The 26,453-nt window shown below is 36.5% G+C and overlaps 1 protein-coding gene across 2 annotated transcripts in view; it reads right to left on the bottom strand.

Annotated features, from left to right (window-relative positions):
• Positions 1-26,453, bottom strand: part of CUL5 (cullin 5) — a 126,344-nt gene that overhangs the window by 24,306 nt on the left and 75,585 nt on the right. For both annotated transcript variants that reach the window (XM_069554946.1, XM_069554947.1), the window contains 4 exons: positions 16,382-16,475; positions 15,000-15,130; positions 14,683-14,790; positions 11,855-11,919 (listed from right to left, as the gene is read on the bottom strand). In XM_069554946.1, coding sequence (XP_069411047.1) covers positions 11,855-11,919; positions 14,683-14,790; positions 15,000-15,130; positions 16,382-16,475 — 398 coding nt within the window. The remainder of the gene's footprint in view (positions 1-11,854; positions 11,920-14,682; positions 14,791-14,999; positions 15,131-16,381; positions 16,476-26,453) is intronic.

The following is a 26,453-nucleotide window of genomic DNA, read 5'->3' as shown; positions in this document are numbered from 1 at the left end:
ATAAGGGTCAGAAGTAAAAGTTAGAACCAGACATGGAAGAACTGACTAGTTCAAAACTGGGACAGGAGTACAGCAAGGCTGTATATTGTCACCCTACTTATTCAACTTCTATGCAGAGCACATCATGCAAAATGTCAGGCTGGGATGAATTACAAGCTGGAATTAAGACTCCTGGGAGAAATATCAACAACCTCACATATGCAGATGATACCACTCTAAAAACAGAAAGAGAAGAGGAATTAAAGAGTCTCTTGTTGAGGGTGAAAGAGGAGAGTTAAAATGCTGGCCTGAAACTCATCATGAATAAAATTAAAATCATGGCATCTGGTCCTACCACTTCATGGCAAATAGATGGAGAAAAAGTGGAAGCAGTGACAGATTTTGTTTTCTTGGGTCCCAAAATCACTGAGGACACTGACTCTAGCCATGAATTAAAAGACACTTGTGCCTGGGAGTTAAAGCTATGACCAATCTAAACAGCAAATTAAAAAGCAGAGACATTACTGCTGACAAAGGTCGGTATGGTCAAGACTATGGTTTTTCCAGTAGTCATGTACAGATGTGAGAGCTGGACAACAAAAAAGAAGGCTGATCATTGACGAATTGATGCTTTTGAATTATGGTGTGGAGAAGACTCTTGAGAGTCCTTTGGACTGCAAGAAGACCAAACCAATCAATCCTAAAGAAAATCAAATCTGAATAATCCGTCGGAGGGATTGAGGCTGAAGCTGAAGCCCCAATACTTTGGCCACCTGAGGTGAAGAGCCGACTCACTAGAAAAGACCTTGATGCTAGGAATGATTGAAGGCAAAAGGAGAAGAGGGTGGCAGAGAATGAAATAGTTAGACTGCATCACCAACTCAATGGACATAAATTTGAGCAAATTCTGGCAGACAGTGGAGGACAGAGCAACCTGGCATCCTTCAGTCCACGGAGTTGTAGAAGGTTGACAGGACTTAGCAACTGAACAATAACAACAACAAAATGAGAGTTCCTTGGTGGTCTAGTGGTTAGGATTCAGGGTTTTAACTGCCATGGCCTGGGAACTGAGATCCTGTAAGCCGTGTGGCACAGCACCCTGCCACAAAAAGAAGAGAACCCACTGAATAAATATAGTAATAGTAAACTGAATCCATACTGAGATGATATATCCATGTACAAACTGAAAATTTCACAAGCAATGATGGGATCTAAAGGAAATCAGTTCTGAATATTCATTGCAAGTACTGATGCTGAAGCTGAAGCTCAAACACTTTGGCCATCTGACGTGATGAACTGACTCATTTGAAAAGACCCTGAAGCTGGGAAAGATTGAAGGCAGGAGGAGAAGGGGATGACAGAGGATGAGATGTTTGGATGGCATCACCAACTCAATGGACATAAGTTTGAGCAAGCTCCGGGAGTTGGTGATGGATAGGAAGCCTGGCGTGCTGCAATCCATGGGGTCACAAACAGTCGGACACAACTGAGTGACTGAACGGAACTGAACTGAACTGATGGAATCTTTACACAGTTGTAAAGTACTTGTCAACAAATACCTAATTACAAAAAGAAAAGGAAATAACTGAGTGGAGAAGTGTGGCAGGCAACAACTTAATCAGGTGACCAAACTAAATAAAACTGATACTGCAATAAATCAAAATCATGCACTGTCGTTTAGATAAGATGCAGTAAGGGAATTGCTGGTTGTCCAGTGGTTAGGGCTCCACTCTTTCACTGACAAGGGTCAATTCCTGGTTGAGGAACTAGGATTCCATAAGCCATGTGGCATGGCTAAAACAAAACCAAAAAATGCAGTAAGAATAATAGACTTTCACTTCTGCCAAAGATGCAAACCTGAATCTAAAACAAACAAACAAACAAAAAAAAACAACCCATCAGATTAACTCACACTAACGAACATCTCATAAAAAATCTGGACTGTAATCTTCAAAAATGTCAAGGTAACAAGAGTCAAAGGAGAGACGGTTCCAGACCAAAGGAAAAGGTCAGTTCAGTTCAGTTCAGTCGCTCAGTCATGTCCAACTCTTTGCAACCCCATGAATTGCAGAATGCCAGGGCTCCCTGTCCATCACCAACTCCCGGAGTTCACTCAAACTCATGTCCATCGAAATACAACAACTAAATGTGAAACACAATTGTGTACTGGATCCTTCTGCTACAAAGAATACAATATGGTCACTAAGCTTAGTGATCTGAGTAGATGGTTATTATGCATCAAAGTCAATTTTAATTATTTTGATAGCTGTATTGGGATTATATTTGTAGAAAATATACACAACTGTACTTGGAATAATGAACAACTTACTCTCAAACAGTTCTAGAAAAAAAGTTTTAATATATTTTCAAAGAGAAAAAGATAATGAAACTTCCAACTTTGTGTATATTATTTTGACAACTGAGAAAAAATATGCCTTAAAAAGCACAACCAAAACTAAAATGAGATTAAATTTAAAAATTTGAAGAGCCCTGTATCTATTAAAGAAATTGAACTTGTAGTCAGTATCTGCCCACAGAGAAAACTATCAGCCCAAATGGTTTTACCAATGAATTCTACCAAACATTTAAGGAAGAAGTAATAACAATTAACCTATTTCTTTTAAAATCATACAAAAGGAAAGAATAACTCTCGACTCTTTTTATGAGGCCAACATAATCCTAAAATCAGAAAACAATAAAGATATCACAAAAATGAAAATTATTCAAGGCACAAAGGCCAGAAAGAGGTAAATCATTCCCCAAAATAAACAAAAATATTTAACAGAACATAAGCAAATTAAATCCAGGGAATATACAAAAAGAATTAATACAACATCACCAAGTAGAATTTATGCCAAGAATTCAACCTTGGTTAAATGTTTCCTTAAAAAAATTCAATGTTTCCTGAGGAAGAAAAGTAGAGCTGAAGGAATCAGGCTTCCTGCTAACTTTGGACCATACTACAAAGTCCAGTCATCAAACAATACTGTACTGGCATGATATTGATATTAAAAAAAACATACACACACCGAAATATGTATCAATGGAACAGGGTAGAAAGCCTAGAAATATATCCATGCATCTATGGTTGATTAATCTATGACACAGGAGGCAAGAATATACAATTGAGAAAAGACAGTCTCTTCAATAGATGATGCCAGAAAAACTGGACAGCTACACGCGAAAGAATGAAACACTTCCTAACATTATACACAAAAATAAACTCAAATGGATTAAAGACCTAAATGTAAGACTGCCCACTATTAAACTCGTAAACACAGGCAGAACCACATAAACTGCAGTTAAGGTCTTTCTGGATCTACCTCATAGAATTGTGGGGGAAAAAAAAAGGAACCTAATTAAACTTAAAAGCTTTTGCATAGCAAAGGAAACGACAACCTACAAAATGGGAGAAAATATTTGCAAATGAAGTGACTGACAAAGGACTAATCTCCAAAATATACAAATAGCTCATGCAGCTCAATATCAAAACAACAAACAACCTAATCAAATGATGGGCATGCATGTGTACTAAGTTGCTTCAGTTGTGTCCGACTCTTTGTGACCCTATGGACTATAGCCTAACAGGCTCGTCTGTCCATGGGATTCTCCAGGCAAGAATACTGGAGTGGGTTGCCATGCCCTCTCCATGGGATCTTCCCAGTTCAGGGAATAAACCCACGTTTCTTATGTTTCCTGTATTGGCAGGTGGGTTCTTCACCTCTAGCACCACCTGGGAAGCCAAAGAGTGAAGTGAACTGAAGTGAAATGAAAGTCATTTATTCATGTCCAACTCTTTGTGACCCTATGGACTGACTGTAGCCCACCAGGCTCTTCTGTCCATGGGATTTCATAGGCAAGAATATTGGAGTGGGCAGCCATTCCCTTTTCCAAAGGATCCTCCTGATCCAGGTATCGAACTTGCATCTCCTGCACTTCAGGCAGGTTCTTTACTGTCTGAGCCACCAAGGAAGCCCAAGCAATGGGCAGAAGATCTAAACAGACACTTCTCGAAAAACAACAGATAGCCAAAAAGCACATGAAAAGATGCTTAATATGGCCAATTATTAGAGAAATGCAAATCGAAATACAATGAGGTATCACACCACCAGTCAGAAGGGTTAGCATCAAAAAGTCTACAAATAGGGTTTCTCTGGTGGCTCAGTGGTAAAGACTCTGTCTGCCACTGCAGGAGACATGGATTCAACCCCTGATCTGGGAAGATCCCACATCCCATGGAGCAACTAAGCCCATGGGCCACAACTTTTGAGCCTGTGCCCTAGAACCTGGAAGCCGCAACTACTGAACCCACAAGCTGCCCTAGAGTCCATGCTCTGCAACAAGAGAAGCCACCACAGTGAGAAGCTGGTGCACCGCAACTAGAGAGCAGCCCCTGCTTGCTCCAACTAGAGGAAAGCCTGTGCAGCAACAAAGATCCAGCACAGCAAATAAATAAATAAAATGATTTTTTTTTAATGTCTAAAAAGTCTATAAACAATAAATACTGGAGAGGGTATGGAGAACCCTCCTAAACTGTTGGTGAGAATGTAAGTTGGTACAACTGTTATGGACGGTCCTTAAAAAACTAAAAATAAAACTAGTATGTGATCCAGTAATCCCACTCCTGGGCATATATCCAGAAAAAAACATAATTCAAAAAGATACTGTAGGAGACAGGAAGAATAAAAGAAAAGAGGGCCCCGTTAAGGGCCGCAAAAGAAATTTATAATTATTGATAAACTGGATGCTATAAGGCATGAGACTCTTGGAACAAGTCCAGAGGGAACAGTTCATAATCTTGAAAACAAGATATGATCCTGGGGTCGGAAAACGGATCCCAGACTGTTTCTCAAGTGGCATCTCAGAGTCACATGTTTACTGTATCTGGTGGAAAATCTATAGATAAGAATATGAGTGTTGGCTACTGATTTGTTATTGATTACTGTTTCCTAATTACTCAATGGTTAATGATCATTTTGTTCTTTGGCCCTGAAGGCCACATGAGTTATAGTTTAATTCCCTGCCTATTCTTTCATTCACGGTTGAAAGTATAATCAAGCTGGCTTGGATTCAGTTTCCGCACCTTCACCTTGGAGCGGTGTCGGTCCCCTGATCCTCGCTTTTCTCTAAATTCTTGTGTCTTGTTTCTCATTCTCTCACTGCATCATGCTTTCAGAAACCCTGCTTGTCGAGCTGGTCTTGATAGATATAGGCAACCCAACGTTCACTGCAGCACTATTTACAATAGATAGGACATGAAAGGAACCTAAGTAAATGCCCATTGACAGAGGAATGGACTGCAAAGAGATCCAACCCAGTCCATCCTAAAGGAAATCAGTCCTGAATACTCATTGGAAGGACTGATGTTGAAGCTGAAACTCCAATACTTTGGCCACCTGATGTGAAGAGCTGACTCATCTGAAAAGACCCCGATGCTGGGAAAGATTGAGGGCAGGAAGAGAAGCGGATGACAGAGGATGAGGTGGTTGGACGGCATCACCGACTTGACAGACATGAGCTTGAGTAGGCTCTGGGAGTCGGTGAAGGACAGGGAGGTCTGGCGTGCTGGAGCCCATGGGGTCGCAAAGAGTCCGACATGACTGAGTGACTGAACTGACAGGAAAATGGATAACTAAGATGTGGTACATGTATACAATGGAATATTACGTAACCATAAAAAGAACAAAATAATGCCATTTGCAGCAGCATGGATGGACCTAGAACCTATCATATAAGTGAAGCAAGTCAGAGAAAGACAAATATCATATGAATCCACTTACAAGTAAAATCTAAAAAAAAAAAAATGATACAAATGAACTTATTCACTAAGCAGAAACAGAATCATAGTTTGAAAACAAACATTGTTATGAATGGGGAAAAGTGGGTGGGGAAGGATAAGTCAGGAGTTTAGGATTAACATATATACACTACTGGGCTTCCCTAGTGGCTCAGGTGTAAAGAATCCACCTGCCAATGCAGGAGACATGGGTTTGATTCATGGTCTGGTAAGATCACACATGCCACAGAACAACTAAGCACATGCAAGACCACTAATCAGCATGTGCTCTAGAGCCAGAGAGCCACAACTACTGAGCCCACGTGCTGCACTACTGAGCCCACACGCTCTAGAGCCCGTCCTCCCACAAGAGAAGCCACTGCAATGAGAAGGCCATGTACCACAACTAGAGAGTAGCTTGTGCTCACTGCAACTAGAGAAAAGCCCAGACAGCAACAAAGACCCAGCACAGCCAAAAATAATCAGACAAAATTATAGAACAAACATATACACACTACTCTATATAAAATGGGGCTTCCCAGGTGGTGATAGTGGTTAAGAACCCAGCAGCCAATGCAAGAGACATAAGAGATGTGGATTTGATCCCTGAGTCAGGAAGATTGTCTAGAGGAGGAAATGGCAACCCACTTGCCTGGAGTATCCCATGGATAGAGAAGCCTGGCAGGCTACAGTCCATAGGGTTGCAAAGAGTTGGTTATGACTTAGCACGCACACATGCATATAGAAAATAGATAATCAACAAAGACCTACTCTAAAGCACAAGGAACTCTACTCAATCTTCTGTAATAAGCAAAGTGGGAAAAAGTCTTGAGAAAGAATGGATATATATATATATATATATCCATTCAGTTCAGTCGCTCAGTCGTGTCCAGCTCTGCAACCCCATGAACTGCAGCACGCCAGGCCTCCCTGTCCATCACCAACTCCCAGAGTCCACCCAAACCCATGTCCATCGAGTCAGTGATGCCATCCAGCCATCTTATCCTCTGTCGTCCCCTTCTCCTCCTGCCTTCAATCTTTCGCAGCATCAGGGTCTTTTCAGATGAGTCAGCTCTTCACATCAGGTGGCCAAAGTATTGGAGTTTCAGCTTCAGCATCAGTCCTTCCAATGAACACCCGAAACTGATCTCCTTTACAATGGACTGGTTGGCTCTCCCCTGGCAGTACAAGGGGCTCTCAAGAGTCTTCTCCAATACCACAGTTCAAAAGCATCAATTCTTCGGTATTCAGCTTTCTTTATAGTCCAACTCTCACATCCATACATAACTGCTGGACAAACCTGAGCCATGACTGGATGGACTTTTGTTGGCAAAGTAATGTCTCTGCTTTTTAGTATGCTGTCTAGATTGGTCATAACTTTCCTTCTAAGGAGTAAGCATCTTTTAATTTCATGGCTGCAATTACCATCTGCAGTGATTTTGGGGCCCCAAAAAATAAAGTCAGCTACTGTTTCCCAATCTATTAGCCATGAAGTGATGGGACCGGATGCCATGATCTTAGATTTCTGAATGTTGAGTTTTAAGCCAGCTTTTGCACTTTCCTCTTTCACTTTCCTCAAGAGGCTCTTTAGGTCTTCTTCACTTTCTGCCATAAAGGTGGTGTCATCTGCATATCTGAGGTTATTGATATTTCTCCCAGCAATCTTGATTCCAGCTTGTGTTTCTTCCAGCCCAGCGTTTCTCATGATGTACTCTGCATAGAAGTTAAATAAGTAGGGTGACAATATACAGCCTCGACATACTCCTTTTCCTATTTGGAACCAGTCTGTTGTTCCATGTCCAGTTCTAACTGTTGCTTCCTCACCTACATACAGGTTTCTCAAGAGGCAGGCCAGGTAGTCTGGTATTCCTCTCTCTTTCGGGATTTTCCAGTTTATTGTGATCCACACAGTCAAAAGCTTTGGTATAGTCCATAAAACAGAAATAGATGTTTTTCTGGAACTCTCTTGCTTTTTTGATGACCCAGTGGATGTTGGCAATTTGATCTCTGGTTCCTTTGCTGTTTCTAAAACCAGCTTGAACATCTGGAAGTTCACGGTTCACATATTTGCTGAAGCCTGGCTTGGAGAATTTTGAGCATTACTTTACTAGCATGTGAGATGAGTCCAATTGTGCGGTATATATATATATGTATAAGTTAATCAGTTTGCTGTACATCTGAAACTATCATGTTGTAAATCAACTATATTCCAATATATATATATATATATGAATTTTCAAAAAAAAAAAAAAAAGGCAGAATTGAGGTTTCTTTCTAGGAAGAAATTCTGTCCCAAGTAGAATCAACTCCTGCCCAAGAATTTCCAGCCTGCTAGCCTGCCCGACAAACTTCAGATTTGCCAACTCCCAGAACTACCAGATACAGAGTCTGCCCACAAGGCAGAAAACTGGAGTTCAATCCCTGGGTCGGGAAGATCCCCTGGAGAAGGAAATGGTGACCCACTCCAGTATTCTTGCCTGGAAAATCCCGTGGACAGAGTAGCCTGGTGGGCTACAGTCCATGGGGTCTCAAAGAGTTGGACACGACTGAGCAACTAATACTTTACTTTTACAATTACACAGTAATGAGGGGCTTCCCTGGTGGTTCGAATGGTAAAGAATCCACCTGCAATGTGGGAGAACTGGGTTTGATCCTTGGGTTGGGAAGATGCCTTGGAGGAGGGCATGGCAACCAGTATTTTTGCCTGGAGAATCCCCACTGACACAGGAGCCTGGTGAGCTGCAGTCCATGGCGTTGCAAAGAGTTGGTCACAACTGAGCAACTAAGCACAAGACAACTCAATTATATACGCCAATTCCTTTAAATAAATCTTTCTTTAACAATCCTCAGCAATCCAACACCCATCAATGTATGTCACCACATCAAAAGAGTAAGGAAAGAGACTTCCCCAGCAGTCCAGTGGTTAAGATCTACCTTCCAATGCAGGGGACTCCGGTTCGACCCCTGGTTGGGGATCTAAGATCCCACATGCCTATGTGCTGCAACTACTGAGCCCACACACTGCAATGAAAGATCTCGCATGCTGCCACTTAAGACCTGACACAGCCAAATAAATAAAAATACTTAAAAGAAAAAATAATAAGGAAGAAAAACCTTATGGTCATTTGACACAGAAAAGGCATATAGTAAATCAACACCCATTCATCATCAAAACTTTCCAGCAAATTATGAATAAAAAGCATCCCTATGAAAAATCCTTACCTAACTTTGTACTTAGAGACAAAATATTAAGGCTTTTCCTCAAAGCTGGCCGAAAAAGGTAAGGACGCCCACTCTCACTATTTCTATTCAACACTGTACTTATGATCCTATCCAGTGGGTCAAACCATAAAAAGAAATAACTCTTTTATTCAGAGATTACATGATTTTTTACATAGAAAATTTTAGGAAATCTATAAAAGAACTATTAGAACTAGTAACTTTAACAAGGTAACAATATAAGACCAATTTACAAAAAACAACCATATTTCTATATACTAGCAAAATACTAGAGTATCAAAAGCACTCAAGAAAAAAAAAGAACAAAGTTACACCAGCTGGCTTAGACTTTTCGCAGAACTTTATTAATCATAACTATTTGAAATGGCCTAAGGATATTCATTTAATTCACTGGAATACAATAGAAAGTCTAGAAAAACATACATATTTTTAAGTCACTTGATTCTTCATAAAGGGCACCAAAACAATGCAGTGGGGAATGGAAAGTATTTCCAATAAGTGGTGATGAAACCACTGGCCACCATACAGAAAAGAAAAAAATGAAATTTAACCCCTAATTTACACTATATACAAGTATCAATTTAAGGTGGCTCTTAGACTTAAATGTGAAAGCTACAAATTACAAAGCTTCTAAAAGAAAACAGATTATCTTCTTGTCCTAGTGGTAGATGTAGACAGAGGTTTCCTAGATAAAACAGCAGAATCCACAAAAGAAAAGCACACATATAACAAAGGACCGATATACAGAATATATGAGAACTCATAGCTCACTAATAAACAGGCAAAAAATCTGAACACTTTATAAAGAAAAATGTAAGAATACCCAAAAAATACATGAAAAACTGAACATGAAAAATTGAACATGAAAAACTGTTCAATATCAATAGTCATGAGGGAAATGGGAATCAAAAATATACTTAGGGGACTTCCCTGGTGGTCCAGTTATTAAGAAGCTGCCTTGCGATGGGGGGACCTGGGTTTGATCCTTGGTCAGGGAACGAAGGTCCCACAAGCCTCGGAGCACCTAAGCCCACGGCCGCAACTACTGAAGGCTGTGCACGCTGCAGCCCACACACAACTGGAGTCTGTGTGCTGCAACACAAGGTTCCGCAGGCCTCAACTAAGACCCAACACAGTTAATAAAACAAAGCAAAACTATACTGAGATAACGGAACATACATCCAGTCATTCTGGATGTATGAGAATACCATTTAATCCTCATTCTCAAAAAATATAAGAATACCAAAAAATACATGAAAAACTGGTGGGAAATACATGAAAAAATCATATGCTAGTGGGAGTGTGAAATAGTACAACCACTGTGACATACAAAAACATGGATAAATCTTAAAAACACTATGCTGAGTTGAAAAAAAGTTTTACACAAATAATACACTATTTTATGAATTCAATTTCTATGTAGGCCTAGATCAGGCAAACCTAACCTATGTTGAAATAATCAGAACAATAGTTGCCTTCTGGAAGAAGGTGGGGATAGGGGTGGGACTGATTTGGAATGGACATGAAGTAACTCTCAAGGATGATGAAAATAATGTTTATTTTAATAGGGATGTAGGCATTTGTCAGATCTCACAAAATTAAAAACATAAGATTTATGGATATGACTGTAGGTCAACTTTATCTCAAAACAAACATAATATTCAATTAATGACTGCATGATAAAATGTTTAGGGAGTAATGGTTATTGATGTTTGCAACTTCTTTTGAAATGCACTTAAAAAGTTAACTGATGGATATACAGGGAGATACATTATTTAATAAAGCAACAGAGGAGACTTTACTCTTAAGTCTGAATATTTTCATTGAAAAAAGGTGGAAACGGGAGAATAAGGAAGACCTTTATGTATTTATATGAAGAAATCTCCAAGATGCAGGGTTATATGTTTCATATTTATAAAGAGAACACAACAAATGCCCTTCTAAACAATGCCAGTTACTATAAAAGTGTATGACCCAGGTGTCTTCCACTGTACTAGTACTTATATAACTTATATGGTACAAAAAAGACAAAATGAAAATGATTTAAACAAAACAAAAAACAAAGCCCTATTTTCAAGTATTTTAAAGTTATGTATAATTTATTTAAAATTACAAAAGATCATTTTTCCAATTAACTTTTAGTGCTACTTAGTACTAAAGATACTATAACTAGCTCAGATTAATTAATAGATCATTAATTTTCATTTTCAGATTTTTTATAACAGTAGTTAGCATGAATAAATCCATCTTACTTGAGATGAGAACTCACCAACAGTGAGTTTAAAAAAATAGTAACATTTACATTAAAATTTATATCCCTTTGGAAAAAATTTATTTATTTATTTGGATGTGCCAGGTCTTAGTTGCAGCATGCAGAGTCTTTAGTTGCGGCATGCGAACTCTCAGTTTCAGCATGTGGGATCTAGCTCCCTAACCAGGGGATCAAACCTGAGTCTCCTGCATTGGAAGTGTGGAGGCTTAGCCACTGGACTAGTTCCAATTTCTCTTTTTTTAATCATCATGGTGAAGAGAGTCCTAGTCTATGCTTTTGTAGGTTATAAAGTAACTGGTGAATAATGAGGAAGAGAAAACAAGCAAAGAATCTGAAAGTACAAAAGTGTTTTTTTTTAACTTAAAAAAATAAGGTCAACATTCTTTGGTCACAAGAGGAGATAATATAAAATTTAAAATAAAGACAGAATTTTTAATAATCAAAGGCAGCAAAATCATAACAGCTAAAAAAACAAAAACTAAGGCTCATAGGGTTAGGGAAATAGGGCACTTTGCATATGCATATCCAATAACATATAACACACTCTGTAAAATGCAAGAATTATAAACATGATTTAAAACACTTACCCCTTCTGCTTCAAAGGTAATTCAAGTTTAAATATGGTAGCATCATTAACAACTGCTTTATATGCCTGCAAATAATATAAAATAAGATATGAACATTATTTTTAATACTTAAAATACAGTTAAAAGAATTATTATAATTCTAAAAAATACAAATTAGCTTTTTTTAAATGATGTATCTGGCCTGATAGAATTTTTCAAGTTAATGATTTCAACATGGTCTTGTCATGTTATGATTATCATTATTCTCAAGTGAGGTCTTAATGCAGCCTGATAACCATAACATTTTCTCTTGTCCACACAGTCTCCTAGAAAATATTTTCATATCACCTTTTTCCTCAAATATCCAGTATTTCCTCCCTTATGCATATTCTCAGCTGATGATATGACCTCCTATTTCATTGAGAAAACCAAAGTAATCAGAATTTCCTTTTTCCAGCATCATCAATTTTCCCTTTCTCCATTATTTTTATAGCCTCAGTATACATATATATTATTTTAAATCTTAAAGATTCTCTCTTGGCTTTGTCCACCTTCAGCTACTGCCCCGTATTTCTCTGTCTCTCATTAAGCTGAACTTCTAGAAGAATTATCTAACTCACTGTCATTAATTTCACTACTACCATTCTTATTTGAAACTGTTTTAATCAGGCTTTCAACACTTCTACTCCAATCAATCATTCTTGTCAAAGTCATTCACAACCTCCATGTAGACCACAGTCGGTTAGATCCTTATTTTACCTGACCAGTCAGCAGGATTTGAAAACAGTAAACCATTACCTCCTCCTGCAAAGAGTGTTTCCCACTTGTTTTCTAGCATAGCATTCTCCTCTCTCCTCAGGAAAGATGGCTCCTATTTTTCCAATAACTAACTTTAGAATGCCCCAGGTCAATCCTTGGGTTTCTTTCTTTGCTACCCTCACTCTTAATTTGAAGACTATATATAGCCAGTGTCAGAGCTTTAAAAACCATCTATATGCTGAAGGTCCTAAATTTATTTTTGCAGGCCCACCCCCTCCATTAAGCTCCAGATCTGATGTTGCCATATGGATGTTTAATAAACATTTCAAAGTTAACTTTGTCCAGAACAGAGTTTCTAGTCTCTAACCATCTCCCCGAAACCTGCTTCTTCCAAAGTCTTCATCTTCCCTCATCTCAGCAAGCATATACTTTTAACTGATCAGAAACTCTGAGTGTCATCCTTGACTGATCTCTTTTGCTCACATTCCACATCTGATTCCAGTATCAAGTCCTGTATATGCTATTTTCACAACACATTAAAAATCCAACAACTTTTGACTACCTCCACCTACTATCCTTTTGGGCCGCGTTTCCATCATTACTTAACTGAATTCCTTAAATTGGTTCTTAACCCATATTCTTGCTTCGTCCTTCAGCCTCTTCTTTTTGTAGCAAGACAGGTGATTCTGATAAAATGTTAAGTCAGATCCTGTCATTTAGTTTAAGATCTTTCTATGAGTTTCTACACTACTCAGAATAGAACTAAAACTCCTTACCATGGCTCTCACAGTCTTATGATGATTTGGTCTCCTGTTATCCCTGACTACTCATTTCTGATTTCTTACTATTCTCCCCCTCACTCAATTCACTCTGGCCACAATGATTTCCTTCTTTTCTGGTTCTGGAATATGACAGGCACAGTCTTGCCTTAGAGTCTTTACAAGTGCTGTCCCTTCTGGCTAAAGCATTATTCCCTCAGACAACCAGGTGACTTATTTCTTAATCAACTTCAATCTTAATCTGAATGTCACCTCAATAAAGCCTTTGTGGGAGAGGGTGAGGGTGGGATGATATGGGAGAATGGCATTGAAACACGTATACTATCAGGTAAGAAACGAATCGCCAGTCTATGTTCGATACAGGATACAGGATGCTTGGGGCTGGTGCACGGGGATGATCCAGAGAGATGATATGGGGTGGGAGGTGGGGGGGGGGGTTCAGGATTGGGAACTCATGTATACCCGTGGCTGATTCATGTCAATGTATGGCAAAACCAATACAGTATTTAAAGCAAAATAAAGTAAAAATAAAAAATAAAAAAATAAAGAAATATAGCCTTTGCAGGCCATTCAATTTAATATTTCCAACCACCTTATTACCTCCACACTCCCTTAAATCCCTTTCATATTTTATTTACCTATGTACCTTTCTATCCATTTATCTATCTAAACAGTGATTTTTAAAAAGCTACTGGAGAAAGCTGATTGTCTTTTTAGAGTCTAGAAAAATATTTCACTTGGGAAGTAAGGAAAGGTAGTTTAAGAGTGGAAAAACTAATGGTAATTTCCAGTGATAGGTTTATGACATTTAAAAAGATACAACTTTAAGGATAATATTATGTTTCATTATCATTATCCTAGACTATAATGATGGGAAATAAGGTATGGAAAACAGGGATAAATGTGATATAACTCTCATAAGAGCCGTAGGAAAGGAAGTAGGACAAAGAAATCAACTCTGCTTGGGATAGGATGTGGGAGGAGGCAGAGTATCAAGGAAATTCCCAGAGAAGTGTACTTTGAGCTGAGTCTTAAGGAAGGATGAGTAGGAATTCAATAATCAGTAATATTCTAAAGAGGAAAACATTCTTGAAAAAATGAGGAAGAGAGCTAATTTCTAGCTAAATTCTGGTTCACAACCATACCCAATCCTTGCAAAAGCATATAAGAAATCATATGTAATATGGTTGCTCTCCACTGTTGAAAAATAAGAGTTGCTAGGTTTTTTACTTTATAGTTTAATAGCATAATGATGAAAGTTTCTTACTACAATTAACTTAAGACAACAGTGTTAACATACAGGAATATTACCTTGTCTCTTGCAGTAAGAAATCGTGGGTCATCTTGAAAAGCTTCTTTGACAAGTTTACTGAATCTATTAAATAGTGTAAGTAACTGCTCAACATACTTCTCAGAGTCCTAAAAAATAAATAAAATAAGAAAATATAAACATAATTTTAATAAATCATTATAGCTTTAAAATTTGGAAAATTTTCTGAAATATTTTTTTCTTAGGAAAGGTGTTCCAACATCACTGTTTTACCATCAATTACTAGTTTAAATACCTGATCCTGCATTTACAAAATAACCATGATATACACCTATTATTATCATTGAGGAAAACTTACAGTAGTAATAGTTTCAGCAGCTGCTACCATATCTGCCAGGCCCGCACTGATGATATGCTCCTCCAAGTCTTTTAACATTGGTTCTATCCCATTAGGAACTTTGTCCATCAATGAAAACATTAAATGTAATTCTGAAAGGATAGGACATACTCATGTAATCATTTCATCCATCAGAATAGATTTTCTCTTTGATTTGTATCATGGATCTAGAATGCCTATGATAATAAGAGTGTGGGGAAATATTAGTTGGAAGTTGACAGCTTTAACAGTATTCTGCGAGTACAATTAGTTTAGGAGTTGTTATAATAAGCATAAGCATAATACTATAACTGCCTGACCTACCTTCTCAGTCTGACACAAATTATTTTTAAAAGAAACTCTAAAAGTGATCACATACTGTAAAACCCAACTCCTCTTAAAAGGTGAGTCATCTGACTTTCAATAAAATGGAAAATATTTATTCTAAGAAACACAGAAGTTTACACAGAAGATAAGTACATTTCATAAGTTAGATGTAATATTAAACACATGATACACAGCAACATCAAGGGGTAAAATAATCATGTCCTCAGATTATTCAGAGTAATAAGATAATATAAAACTGTATTCATAAAGAATTTTTCAGTTTATAAAACTTTCTCTTGTTAACCCCCACCTTGGATCAGTGGACGCTACTTAGTTTGGCATACAGAAATTCAAATATTTCATTTGTACCAAGTGAGAAACTTGCTTTTACTACAAAAATACTTCTGAAGAATGTATAGATTTAAGTGAACTGAAGTACATACTTCAAATGCAACTAGATTAAATAGGACCTTGAAATTTTATAACATGAAATCTAGAGAGCAATACATCAAAATGTTAAAAGTGGTTGTCTCTGAGCAGTAAGGATATGGGTATTTTTTCTTTTTGGTATGTATTTCTTTTGGTATTAATGTACTTTCTACATCCCCAAATATAACTTTATGGGGGAGAGGGATCAAGATTACCAACACAGGGAGTTTTATTGCTTTCTAAAAATATTTGTCATACAGTTCCACACAAAAGTCAAATTACCTAGTTCTATCCTATACTGTACATTTATCATTTAAATTAGCCTTTAAAAGCAGAGTTTTACTTTTGAGAACAAATTGAAATGTACATGAGCACATACAAACATACTGATACCCAAGGAGAAAAAAAATGCTTAAAATACAAGTTCATAATCTTCTTTACAGCATTTCTAACTATGCTAAATATTTTGATCCTTTTCTTTACACAGTTTGCCATAATGAAAGTACCTATGTACAAAAGAATGATCTAACTGTAATGTATTTAAAGTGATGTGCTTCAAAGATATCCTATTAAAAGAGTATGATAACTTCATGTAGTGTTTTACCTACTTTCAGTTTCGTTTCGCTTGATCATGCCTTGGCACTCTGCTAAGATAGTCTCTTTAAAGGATGTCACCAGGGCATTTACACAGCATTCCATGAGCTGAAATATATCAAAAATTGGTCAAGGCTATTGTAAGCACAAATAAGGCACAAATCTACTCCACTCTATTTTGCTTTACAGTTCCGTAAAACCACATTATTCAACAACAGCAAAAAACTAAGTATACTGAAAGTAGATTTTACTTACCTTTATTAGAGGATTGCTGAAGATGGATACTCTATATTCATTTACCAAATATACTCCCCCTTAAGCAAAAGCCTAGGAACTCAGGTTCTCTATAGAAATTTCAGTAAAAGTCCCCAGTGAGGGAAGGAAAAAAAAATTTAATCTACAAAATTAAATTAAAAAACAAACAAACTTTAATGAACTCTTATCTGGAGAGAACCTGTGTTGAAGTTAGATGCTAAAATTCTAAAAGTATGAACATTCAATTCAACTCATAGTAGGTATCACTGCTGTGGGCACCAAAGAAGTGTTAGGATACCAAGAAAAGAAAGCTATGACCTCAGATTTGGAGAAGATCACTATCTTATAAAGGGCAAACTTTAATAAATAAACTCAGTTAAGTGGCAAAACACACACATACAAACAAAGGAACTATCATTTTTTTCTGAGTAGTTAAAAAGGTCTCATCCACCTGATGAAATTTAAATTGGATCCTGAAAAGTGAATATAAGTCTTAAAATGGATTGGTTATTCTAAGAATATGAAACTGAATATGGCAGTGAAGAGATAATAGGAGAGAAAGCTAGAAAGGTAGACTGGAGCGAGATTACGAATAAAGATCTAAGGTTTGGGACTTCAAAGGTTGTTGTTGCTGCTTAGTTGCTAAGCTGCTTCTGACTTTTGCAACCCCTTGACTGTAGCCCGCCAGGCACCTCTGTCCATGGGATTTTTCAGGCAAGAATATTGGAGTGAATTGCCATTTCCTTCTCCAGGGGATCTTTCCCACCCAGGGAATGAACCCGTGTCTCCTGAATTGCCAGGCAGATTCTATACCACTGAGGCACCAGGGAAGCCCATTCTATAGGTATGAAAGGTTTTAAACAGAAGATAAATGTAATGAACTTCTATTCCCCCACCAAGTCATTTTTAAAAGATCAGTCTAACAGCAGCAAGGTAGGTAGTACTGAGTGGTAGTAGGGAGACTAACAAACAAGGCTGTTGAAAGATTCTAAGTAAGATGATCAGGGTCTAACGTTCTGGCTGGGTCTCAGGAAAATCCATCCCACTCCATCACTGCTCCTCTGTGTCATATATTTTTACTCTCCTTGCAGGTACCAAAATGAATAGGTTGTGATTACCTATACAAGGTACACTAAGGCTGATGTATCTCTTCTTCTTAAAACAGATCAGCTATCTGTATTAAGGAAAGGGAATTATATGTGCCTTACAAGTTCTTTGCTAAAAATTCCTCTTAGAACTGACTTAATGTTGCTAATTACTGAAGTTGAATTTGGGAATGGAGATTCATTATACCACTGTTTCTATTTCTTAAAATGTTAAAAAAAGTTCTGCAATAAAATTTTTAGGTCCCTCCTTCTTTGAGAATTATGCTAATAACTTTAAAGTCCATGTATGTCAATTCTATCCTAAGAAAAGCAATAGATATATGAAGTGGTTGAGAAATTTCTGCCAAGGTGGGAAGCTCTGACCCAATTACTGAGTAATTTCATTCTACACTGGCTCTGGAATATGTACAACAGGACACTCCCACCTTCAACAGAGAATAGATACATCCAACTATATATAACTTATTCTTATAATGAATAAAAAAGTGCAACCAAAACAAGCTCTGTTTTCTAAAATAAACTCTATTTTCTAAAATCATCTGTTTTCTATTTCACTGAAAATTTACACTTGAACATAATCTAGCTCTCAGTTCAGCTCAGTTGAGTCGCTCAGTCGTGTCCTGGAGTAGTCCAAAGTCTGCAGACACCAAAAAATCTAGTTATGTGTTTCAACCTGTTTGCTGTGAAATATTCTAGTGACTGTGACCAGCTTTTCTTTTAAAAATAATACAGAACAGAACTACAACAAAAATATCAGAGTGCTTCATATATAATAACAATGAATATTATTTCGTATAATTTTGGTTCAGATATGAGTAAATAAACAAAGAACATACTAAGTTATAATAAAACATGTATTTCTTACTATAGGTTTCAGTGAGGATTAGAAGGAGAGGGAGGCTAGGTGGTCCAATGGTTATGACTCAGCCGTTCACTGCTAAGGGCCTGGGTTCAGTTCCTAATCAAGAAACCAAGATCCTGCAAGCCATTTGGTACAACCAAAAAAATAAATGAATTAATAAATAAAATAAAGAGAGGCTACATTGACAAGATAGCTGAAGTAAATTGAGCAGAATTTGGTAACTGCTTAGATGAAAGGAATTAGGGATATAACAGGTTACTGATAAAAAAACAGAAAGGCTACTGAAGCACTTTCTAGCTTGAAAAGTTAAACAAACTATTAAAATAACTAATATCTTTTAATGAGAACCTATGCTGTCCCAAAGATTGTGCTAAATCCTTTACATACATCATCTGATTAACACCAATATGTCATTTAACCCATGACAACCTTATGAAGCAGGTATTTAACATATGAGCAAATACACTTAGAGAGGCTAAGTTACTTTCAAATGTTATACAGTTCATAAGATCTTGAGCTGTAATATGAGGTCAGGTACGTGACTCTAAGCCTATGACTTTTGATACTATATTAGAGAGCAAGTATATACTTAGTAATGCCTATGTGCTCAGAAATTAGTTAAGTGTTGTAAGAAATAGAGAAGATAAGGCATGGTTTATATGCTCAATACTCTCACAATACAGTTGGGGTTATGCAACTATAGTATATAGTTGTATGTAGTGTATGTACTATATGTATGTATTCTTCATACGTAACAGAGGTATATGAAAAGTTCAACTGCAATAAAGCAAAGAAGTGGAAATAAACACACTATTATTACACTATAAACTTCACAAGGATAGATTGTGCTCTGTCCACTCCACAGTGCTTGATAAATAACATAAAGCAGCCTATAATCTGCTACTAAATCAAGTTGTAGAAACAATAGATACAGTGGGAATTCAAATAAGAGAAAATGGATGAAGGCTAGAGTATTTGGAGAGACTACTGCAAGATGGGCTTTAAGAATTCTGAAGGATTTGAATAGGCAGAAAAGAATAGTAAAACAATACTTAAAAACATGAATCAAAAAAAAAAAAACAAACAAAAACATGAATCCAAGAAAAAAAAAGAACAGAATGAAGTATATGAATCGGGAATTATTGCTTAGTGGGTAGAACGACTTCTTGGACAATATTAAGTTGGAAAAAGAACTTAGGACCAAATTATGAAGGGCCTTGAAAATAACGATATTATGGTTTCTGAATAAGTAAAAAATGAAAGTGATGCTTATAAAAGAGTAGCCTGAACTCACAAAAGAAGAAATACAAATGGTTCATAATAAGAATAAACACGCTCAGCCTCATTGGTGATTTTTCTTCTTCTTATTTTCTTAGTCATGCCATACACCATGTGGGATTTTAATTCCCCAACCAGGGATGGAACCCATGCCCTCTGCACTAGAAGCACAGAGTCTTAACCACTGGACTGGCAGGCAAGTCCCCCAGTAATTTTTAAATGCACATAAAAAAATCTTAAAATCTACACTACCAGGAAATTAGAAAAATTAATAGACTGACAAAACTCAGATCAGCAAAAATAAGCATACTGTTAATGGAAATAAGAACAACAATATTTCTGAAAATCAGTTTGGTATTATATAGCAATCTGTAAAAGGTGCATACTCTTTGCTTCAGCAATCTCATTTCCCGGAAATTCCATTCCAAGAGAATGCCACATGTAAAAAAGATGTATGCATAAAGATGTCAAAAATATAGAAGGATGTAAGATATAAGCATGTAAATATATTCCAGGAAGAACTATTCATAAAAAATAAACTATAATAATAATGAATAATAATGAAAATTCCCACCAGTAGAGAACTGGTTTCTATAGTGCATAATATGATGAAACACATACAGGCACTAAAAATAATGTTATAATACAGACGTGTTTAGTGTAGCAATGTACATCATAATTTTTTTAAACTTTGGAAAAAAAGAGAAGAAAGAAAAAAGGGAATTCTCTGGTGGTCCAATGGTTAGGACTTTGTATTTTCACTCTGAGGGCCTGGGTTTGATCCCTGGTCAGGGAATTAAGATCCTGCATGCTAAAAAGAAAGGAAGGTGGGGGAGGAAAAGAAAGAGTAAGAAAGGAGAAAAAGGAAAAGAGAAAAGGAAAGAAATGAAAAAAGGGATCTTAACCAAGTAAGTATTACAAAACAGTGATCATTGTTGAATCTGCTGGCTGAGTTTGGAGTAGGGTTCATTCCACTATTTTCTCTACTTTTGTAAATATTTGAAAAATTTTTAAAAAAACAATTAAATTGTTAAAAATTTTAACAATTTTTAAAAAAAGAGAGAGAAGAATTATGGTATAGATCCCTGTGTACTGAAAAATTCTTTAGAAAACTACTTTATATAGGCAAAAAGAAGAAAGGGCAGTTGCTTATTTCCAAAGAGTCTTGCCATCACAAGAGGGTCAGATCCTTGAGGGCAGGGACCATGTTACTGCTCTTTTGTATTTTTCTCCCCATCATTTACCAAAGTCCTACAAACAGAATCAACCCTGAGTATATACTGGTTATTTGAAAAATACATCTTGAATGGAAAGGATAGTGATAAACCATCTCTCTCACCTTGTATTCCCTTTCTGTCTCCTTTTGCTAGCTTCCGTGAAGAAAAAAACTTTTTGCCATATGTCATCAATTCCTGTATTTTGCCTGAGATGAGCACAACTTCTAAATCCATAGCAATCTCCCCAGAGGTCTGCAAGGTGAAACACTTTAACTATCAATGTGCTTGATGTTTTACCTTCCTTTATAGCAAAACTCTTCAAAGATGATGCCTGCCATAAAACACAGCAGGCACTCAGTATTTGTTGAATGAATGAATGCATAGGTCTGTGAAGATGAAAGTTTGGATAGGTAGGCTAACTGACATAGTAGAGTCTTTTTTAGTGGTATTCAATTTGCACAATTAATGCTACTTCACTGAAGTTTAATGAAAGCAATAGGAACAGTTCTGACTTTTGTTATGTAATTCCATATAAGTAATAATTTGCTTTTCCCTGAGCTATAAAATAGTCATCAAATTAAAAATTATTCTAGATTACTCCACCTTAAGATTCTACTTTATCATTATCAGGTCTTTAACCATACAAATATATCTATTATGTATTTAAGAATTCATTTATTCCATGTATGGCTATTCTCAAAATTAACTTTTTTTTTTTAAACCTTTATAACCAGTGTTAAGTTGCTTCATTTCTAAACTAGTTATACAAGTAACTCTCTATAGACCAATGAAGCCAATTAGACTCACCTTGACTTTTTAAATACCACCCTTAATATACTTAAATACCACCCTTAATATACTTAAATACTTGAAGGTTAACAAGTACTTTAATGCTAATAACTTATGACTTGTGACCTTGTTGCTAATTCAGTTTTTTACTCAATGTTTTGCATATGTAGTAAAATAGTTTCTGTCTGAGAATAAGTAAGCAACTTCTGTAAACCACAGCACTAAAAGTAAAAACTACCATGCTAGGCACAGCACTTAAATGTTTTGATATGGTAGTGCATTAAACACAAGTAGGTATTACCCTACTTTACAATTTGAAGAAATTGATAATGGGCACACAGGTGGTAAAATGACAATGGAATTAAACTCCTCACCTTCTTCCAACATGTATGCCCCTAATCAGTGTAACACGCTGCCTCCCTTTCAGAACTTTGGTCACTGTGAAGAAATGAAGACTAGCCATCACCATTTCACTCTCTCTATTCCATCATTCCATTTAATTCTAGTGTTACTTTGAAGTCAGGAATCAGTTCTATCTTCTTATCCTTGCTAGCACAAGGCTTGACATAGTTCAGGTGCATAATAAATAATAAACATATGAGGTATATAAGACTATCACCTAAAATACTAGTAGCCTTAGAAAAAATTTCTTTCAAGTTATTTTCTTTTATATTTTTTCTCATTCTTTTGGGCATTGATTGATATATAAAAGGAAATACTTTGTATACTTTACATAAAAGGAGAATAATCTCACTGCTACATTTGCTACAATGTAGGCAAATGCCACGCTTTTGTTAACAGTTTGTCCCAGGCCCTCTAATCTACTTAATAATCAGTAAATTTGCCATAAAATTTCTAAATTTGGAGAAAATGGAAAATGTTACAATATTAGCCACACTTTTAATCCAACAGTGTGAAAATTTTTTGAAGGAATGGCAACATCAGTTTAGAGGGACTGTTTTTTTCTCCTTCTTTTCTTACTGTTAAGTGTCACTTTTCGCGGTCAATAGTGCCTCTTGAAGCAGCAGAGCTCTGAAGCCTTTTACTCAGTTTTGCTCATCTGCCACAGGCCTATCCAGTGATAATCAATCTTACTAGAACTGTGTGTATAATTGGATCTAGGTGGGACTAAGTTGCTCTCCTATAAGTAAAAGCTGAAGTAGGCCTATCAGACATCTAATACAATGCAGCTGCTCAGAACTCTTGGCCTAACATACTTTCTAGGTTCTCCACTGAAGTGCAAGTAGGTAAAGTTGCTAAATGGGTTATCTCCTAGATGAGTCAAGTTATCACTATATAATACTTACTACAAACATATATACTGATGACTCAAGCATGCTTGCAACATGTGTACAGAGACACACTTACACACCAAGCGTATGACCCAAGTTTGGGCACTCAACCCAAACTAGGCCAATTAGCGTGAGGCTAATTAAAACCAGTGGGGCAAGACTCCTCTCAGGTCACAAACCAGAGGGACAAACTGGCAGCATACATGATCCCAACTTCAATTCAACACAGGTGCTTTGGTGACTCAAATAACATGAGCGCTATTACTATAGATGAGATAAATATCCAACGGTGAAAAAAATTTAAGATTTCAAACAAAATATATATTACCATTCTTTAATTTATAACATATCACATCTAGAAATGAGGTGTATTACTAGTATCATGCAAAAGTGTTTTGGTTTATAAGTAAAATAAAATAAAATTCTAGATTCAATAAGTATAAAGAAGATTTTCTCTTGCATGAGTGGCCAGTGGGACCACTGAACATTAAAATGCCTCTACAAATTCACACTTGCTAGAAGCAGATACTACCTTCACTGAAAACTTTTAGCCTAGAGATTCCAGTTCAAAATATCTAAAACAACTATTTAAACAATTCACAGCATAACTCACTTTTCTTTGATTCATCTATTAAAATCTGCTGTACTGATAACAAAGAGATTAAAATGAAAGTTACATTAGGATAAATCTATGAGGGGATCCTAAAAATATTTTTGTGATTATGTACTAAACATAAAATTTAAACACTTAATATATAAAAAACTGTTACAGAAAAATCTTGAGAGTAACTTTTATTGGCTATATATGTCAAAATCCCTTTGGGATATAAATTTTTATCCATTAAAAATGGGGCTTTGTGTTCATTCCTAAAATGAAAGAATGGTATAATGTTAGAAACCCTGTTAATTCAATTTCCTGATTAGTTTAATGGAGGAAAATGCCATATGATCATCTCCACTGATGCTTCCCCTTCCCCCCCAAAAAGGCATTCTTCATAATATCCTTTTTTTTTTTACAGTTTACTTTCATTTTAGCACATAAAAGTAAAAATAACAGAGCATGCCCAAATATACATCATCCCATTTCCTAAAATGGTAACTTTTTATATAACTATAGCATAACTATCAAAACCAGGAAAACATTATTGATTTACTGCTATGAATTAACTACAGACCTTATTAGAAATTCTCCAGTTTTTCCACTGTCTCTTTCCTGTTCCAGGATCTTATCTATAAGCCCATGCTGTTTTTGGTTGTTAGTTTTGCTAGTCTCCTTCAATCTGTGACAATTCCTAGGTCTGTGTGTGTGTATTATGATCTTGATACTTTTAAAGAATAGTAGCCAGTTATTTGTAGACTGCCCCTCAAATAGGGATTGTCTAGAATTTTCTCATTTGAATAAGTTATTCAGTTATTAATTTTTGACAATTCCATAGAACTGATTTTTGTACTCTTCTTAAATGTATCATATTAAGGCGTACATAATATCTTCCCTGGTGGCTCAGAGGTTAAAGCGTCTGCCTCCAATGTGGGAGACCCGGGTTCGATCCCTGGGTCGGGAAGATCCCCTGGAGAAGGAAATGGCAACCCACTCCAGTATTCTTGCTGGAGAATCCCATGGACGGAGACGCCTAGTAGGTTACAGTCCACGGGGTCACAAAGAGTCGGACACGACTGAATGACTTCACCTTAATATCACTATGTCCTATTACTTGTGATGCTAATCTTGATCACTTGATTAACATAGTGTTTTTTGGGTTTCTCCATCTTGAGTAAGTGAAAGTCGCTCAGTCATGTCCGACTTATCGTGACCCCAAGGACACCAGGCTCCTCTGTCCATGGGATTTTCAGGCAAGAATACTGGAGTGGATAAGCCATTCCCTTCTCTGGGAGATCTTCTGACTCAGGGATCGAACCCAGGTCCCCTGCATTGCAGGCATATTCTTTCTGTCTAAGCCACCAGGGAAGCCCATCATAGTAACTATTTTTTCATTACCAAACACTTAACACCAAGTCCAACCATGTTGCTGCAAATAGCAGTATTTTGTCCTTTATGGCTAAGTAACATTCCACTGTGGGTGTGTGCGTGTGTGCAGACACACACATCCTCCCTCCTGAATCTTCTTAATCCAGTTATCTGTTGATGGGTACCTGGATGGCTTCCATGTCTTGGCTAATGAACACTGGGATGCATGTATGTTTTCAAATAAAGTTTTTGTCTTCTCAAGACACATGCTCAGGAGTGGAGCTACTAAATGGTACTGTAACTTTATTTTTAGTGTTTTCAGGAACCTCCATGTGTTCTCCATAGTGACTGTACTAATTTGCATTCTCACCAACAGTGTATAAGAGTACCTTTTCTACACATACTCGCCAACATGTGTGATCTGTAAACTTTTTGATGATAGCCGTTTTTATAGGTGTGAGGTGGTACAGCACTGTAATCTTTATTTTGCTGTACAAAATATTTTAAGTTTAATTAGGCCCTATTTGTTTATTTTTGCTTTCTTTTGCCTTGGGAGACTGATCCAAGAAAACACTGCTATGATTTATGACAAAATGTCTTGAATATATTGTCTTCTAGGAGTTTGATGGTTTCAGGTATTACATTTATATTTTAAAATGACTTTGAGTTTATTTTTGTTATGTGGCGTGAGGGAATGTTCTAATCTCATTGGTTTAACATGGTAATATAGTTTCACCAGACATCACTTGTTGAAAAGACTGCTTTGGAAATCCAGGGTCTTTTGCAGTTCCATATAAGTCTTAGGAGTATTTCTTCTAATTCTGAGAAAAATGTCATGGGTATTTTGATAGGGATTGCATAGATTTCTTTGGGTAGTATGGCCATTTTCATAATATTAATTCTTCCAATCCAAGCCAGCATGGGATATATCTTTCCATTTTCTTGAATCATCTTCAAATTCCTTTACCAACGGCTTATAGTTTTCAGAGTATATGTCTTTCACTTCCTTGGTTAAGTTTATTCCTAACAATTAAAACTTTCTTTGATAATTTCAAATGGGTTTTTACTTTCTCTTTCTGATATTTCATTATTACTGTATAGAAAGGAACAGATTTCTATACATTAACCTTGTATTTTGCAACCTTGCTGAATTCATCTCTTAGTTCTAACAATTTGGGGGTAGAGACATTAGGGTTCTCTATATCAACTATCATGTCATTTACAAATAGTGACAATTTTACCTCTTCCCTTCAATTTGAATATCTTTTTTTCTTATCTTACTGCTGTGGCTAGGACTTCCAATATCATATCAAACAAACAG

The sequence above is a fragment of the Ovis canadensis genome, chromosome 15 (genome assembly GCF_042477335.2).
Source record: "Ovis canadensis isolate MfBH-ARS-UI-01 breed Bighorn chromosome 15, ARS-UI_OviCan_v2, whole genome shotgun sequence".
Taxonomy (NCBI): Eukaryota; Metazoa; Chordata; class Mammalia; order Artiodactyla; family Bovidae; genus Ovis; species Ovis canadensis.
This window is presented reverse-complemented; position numbering and strand designations above follow the sequence as displayed.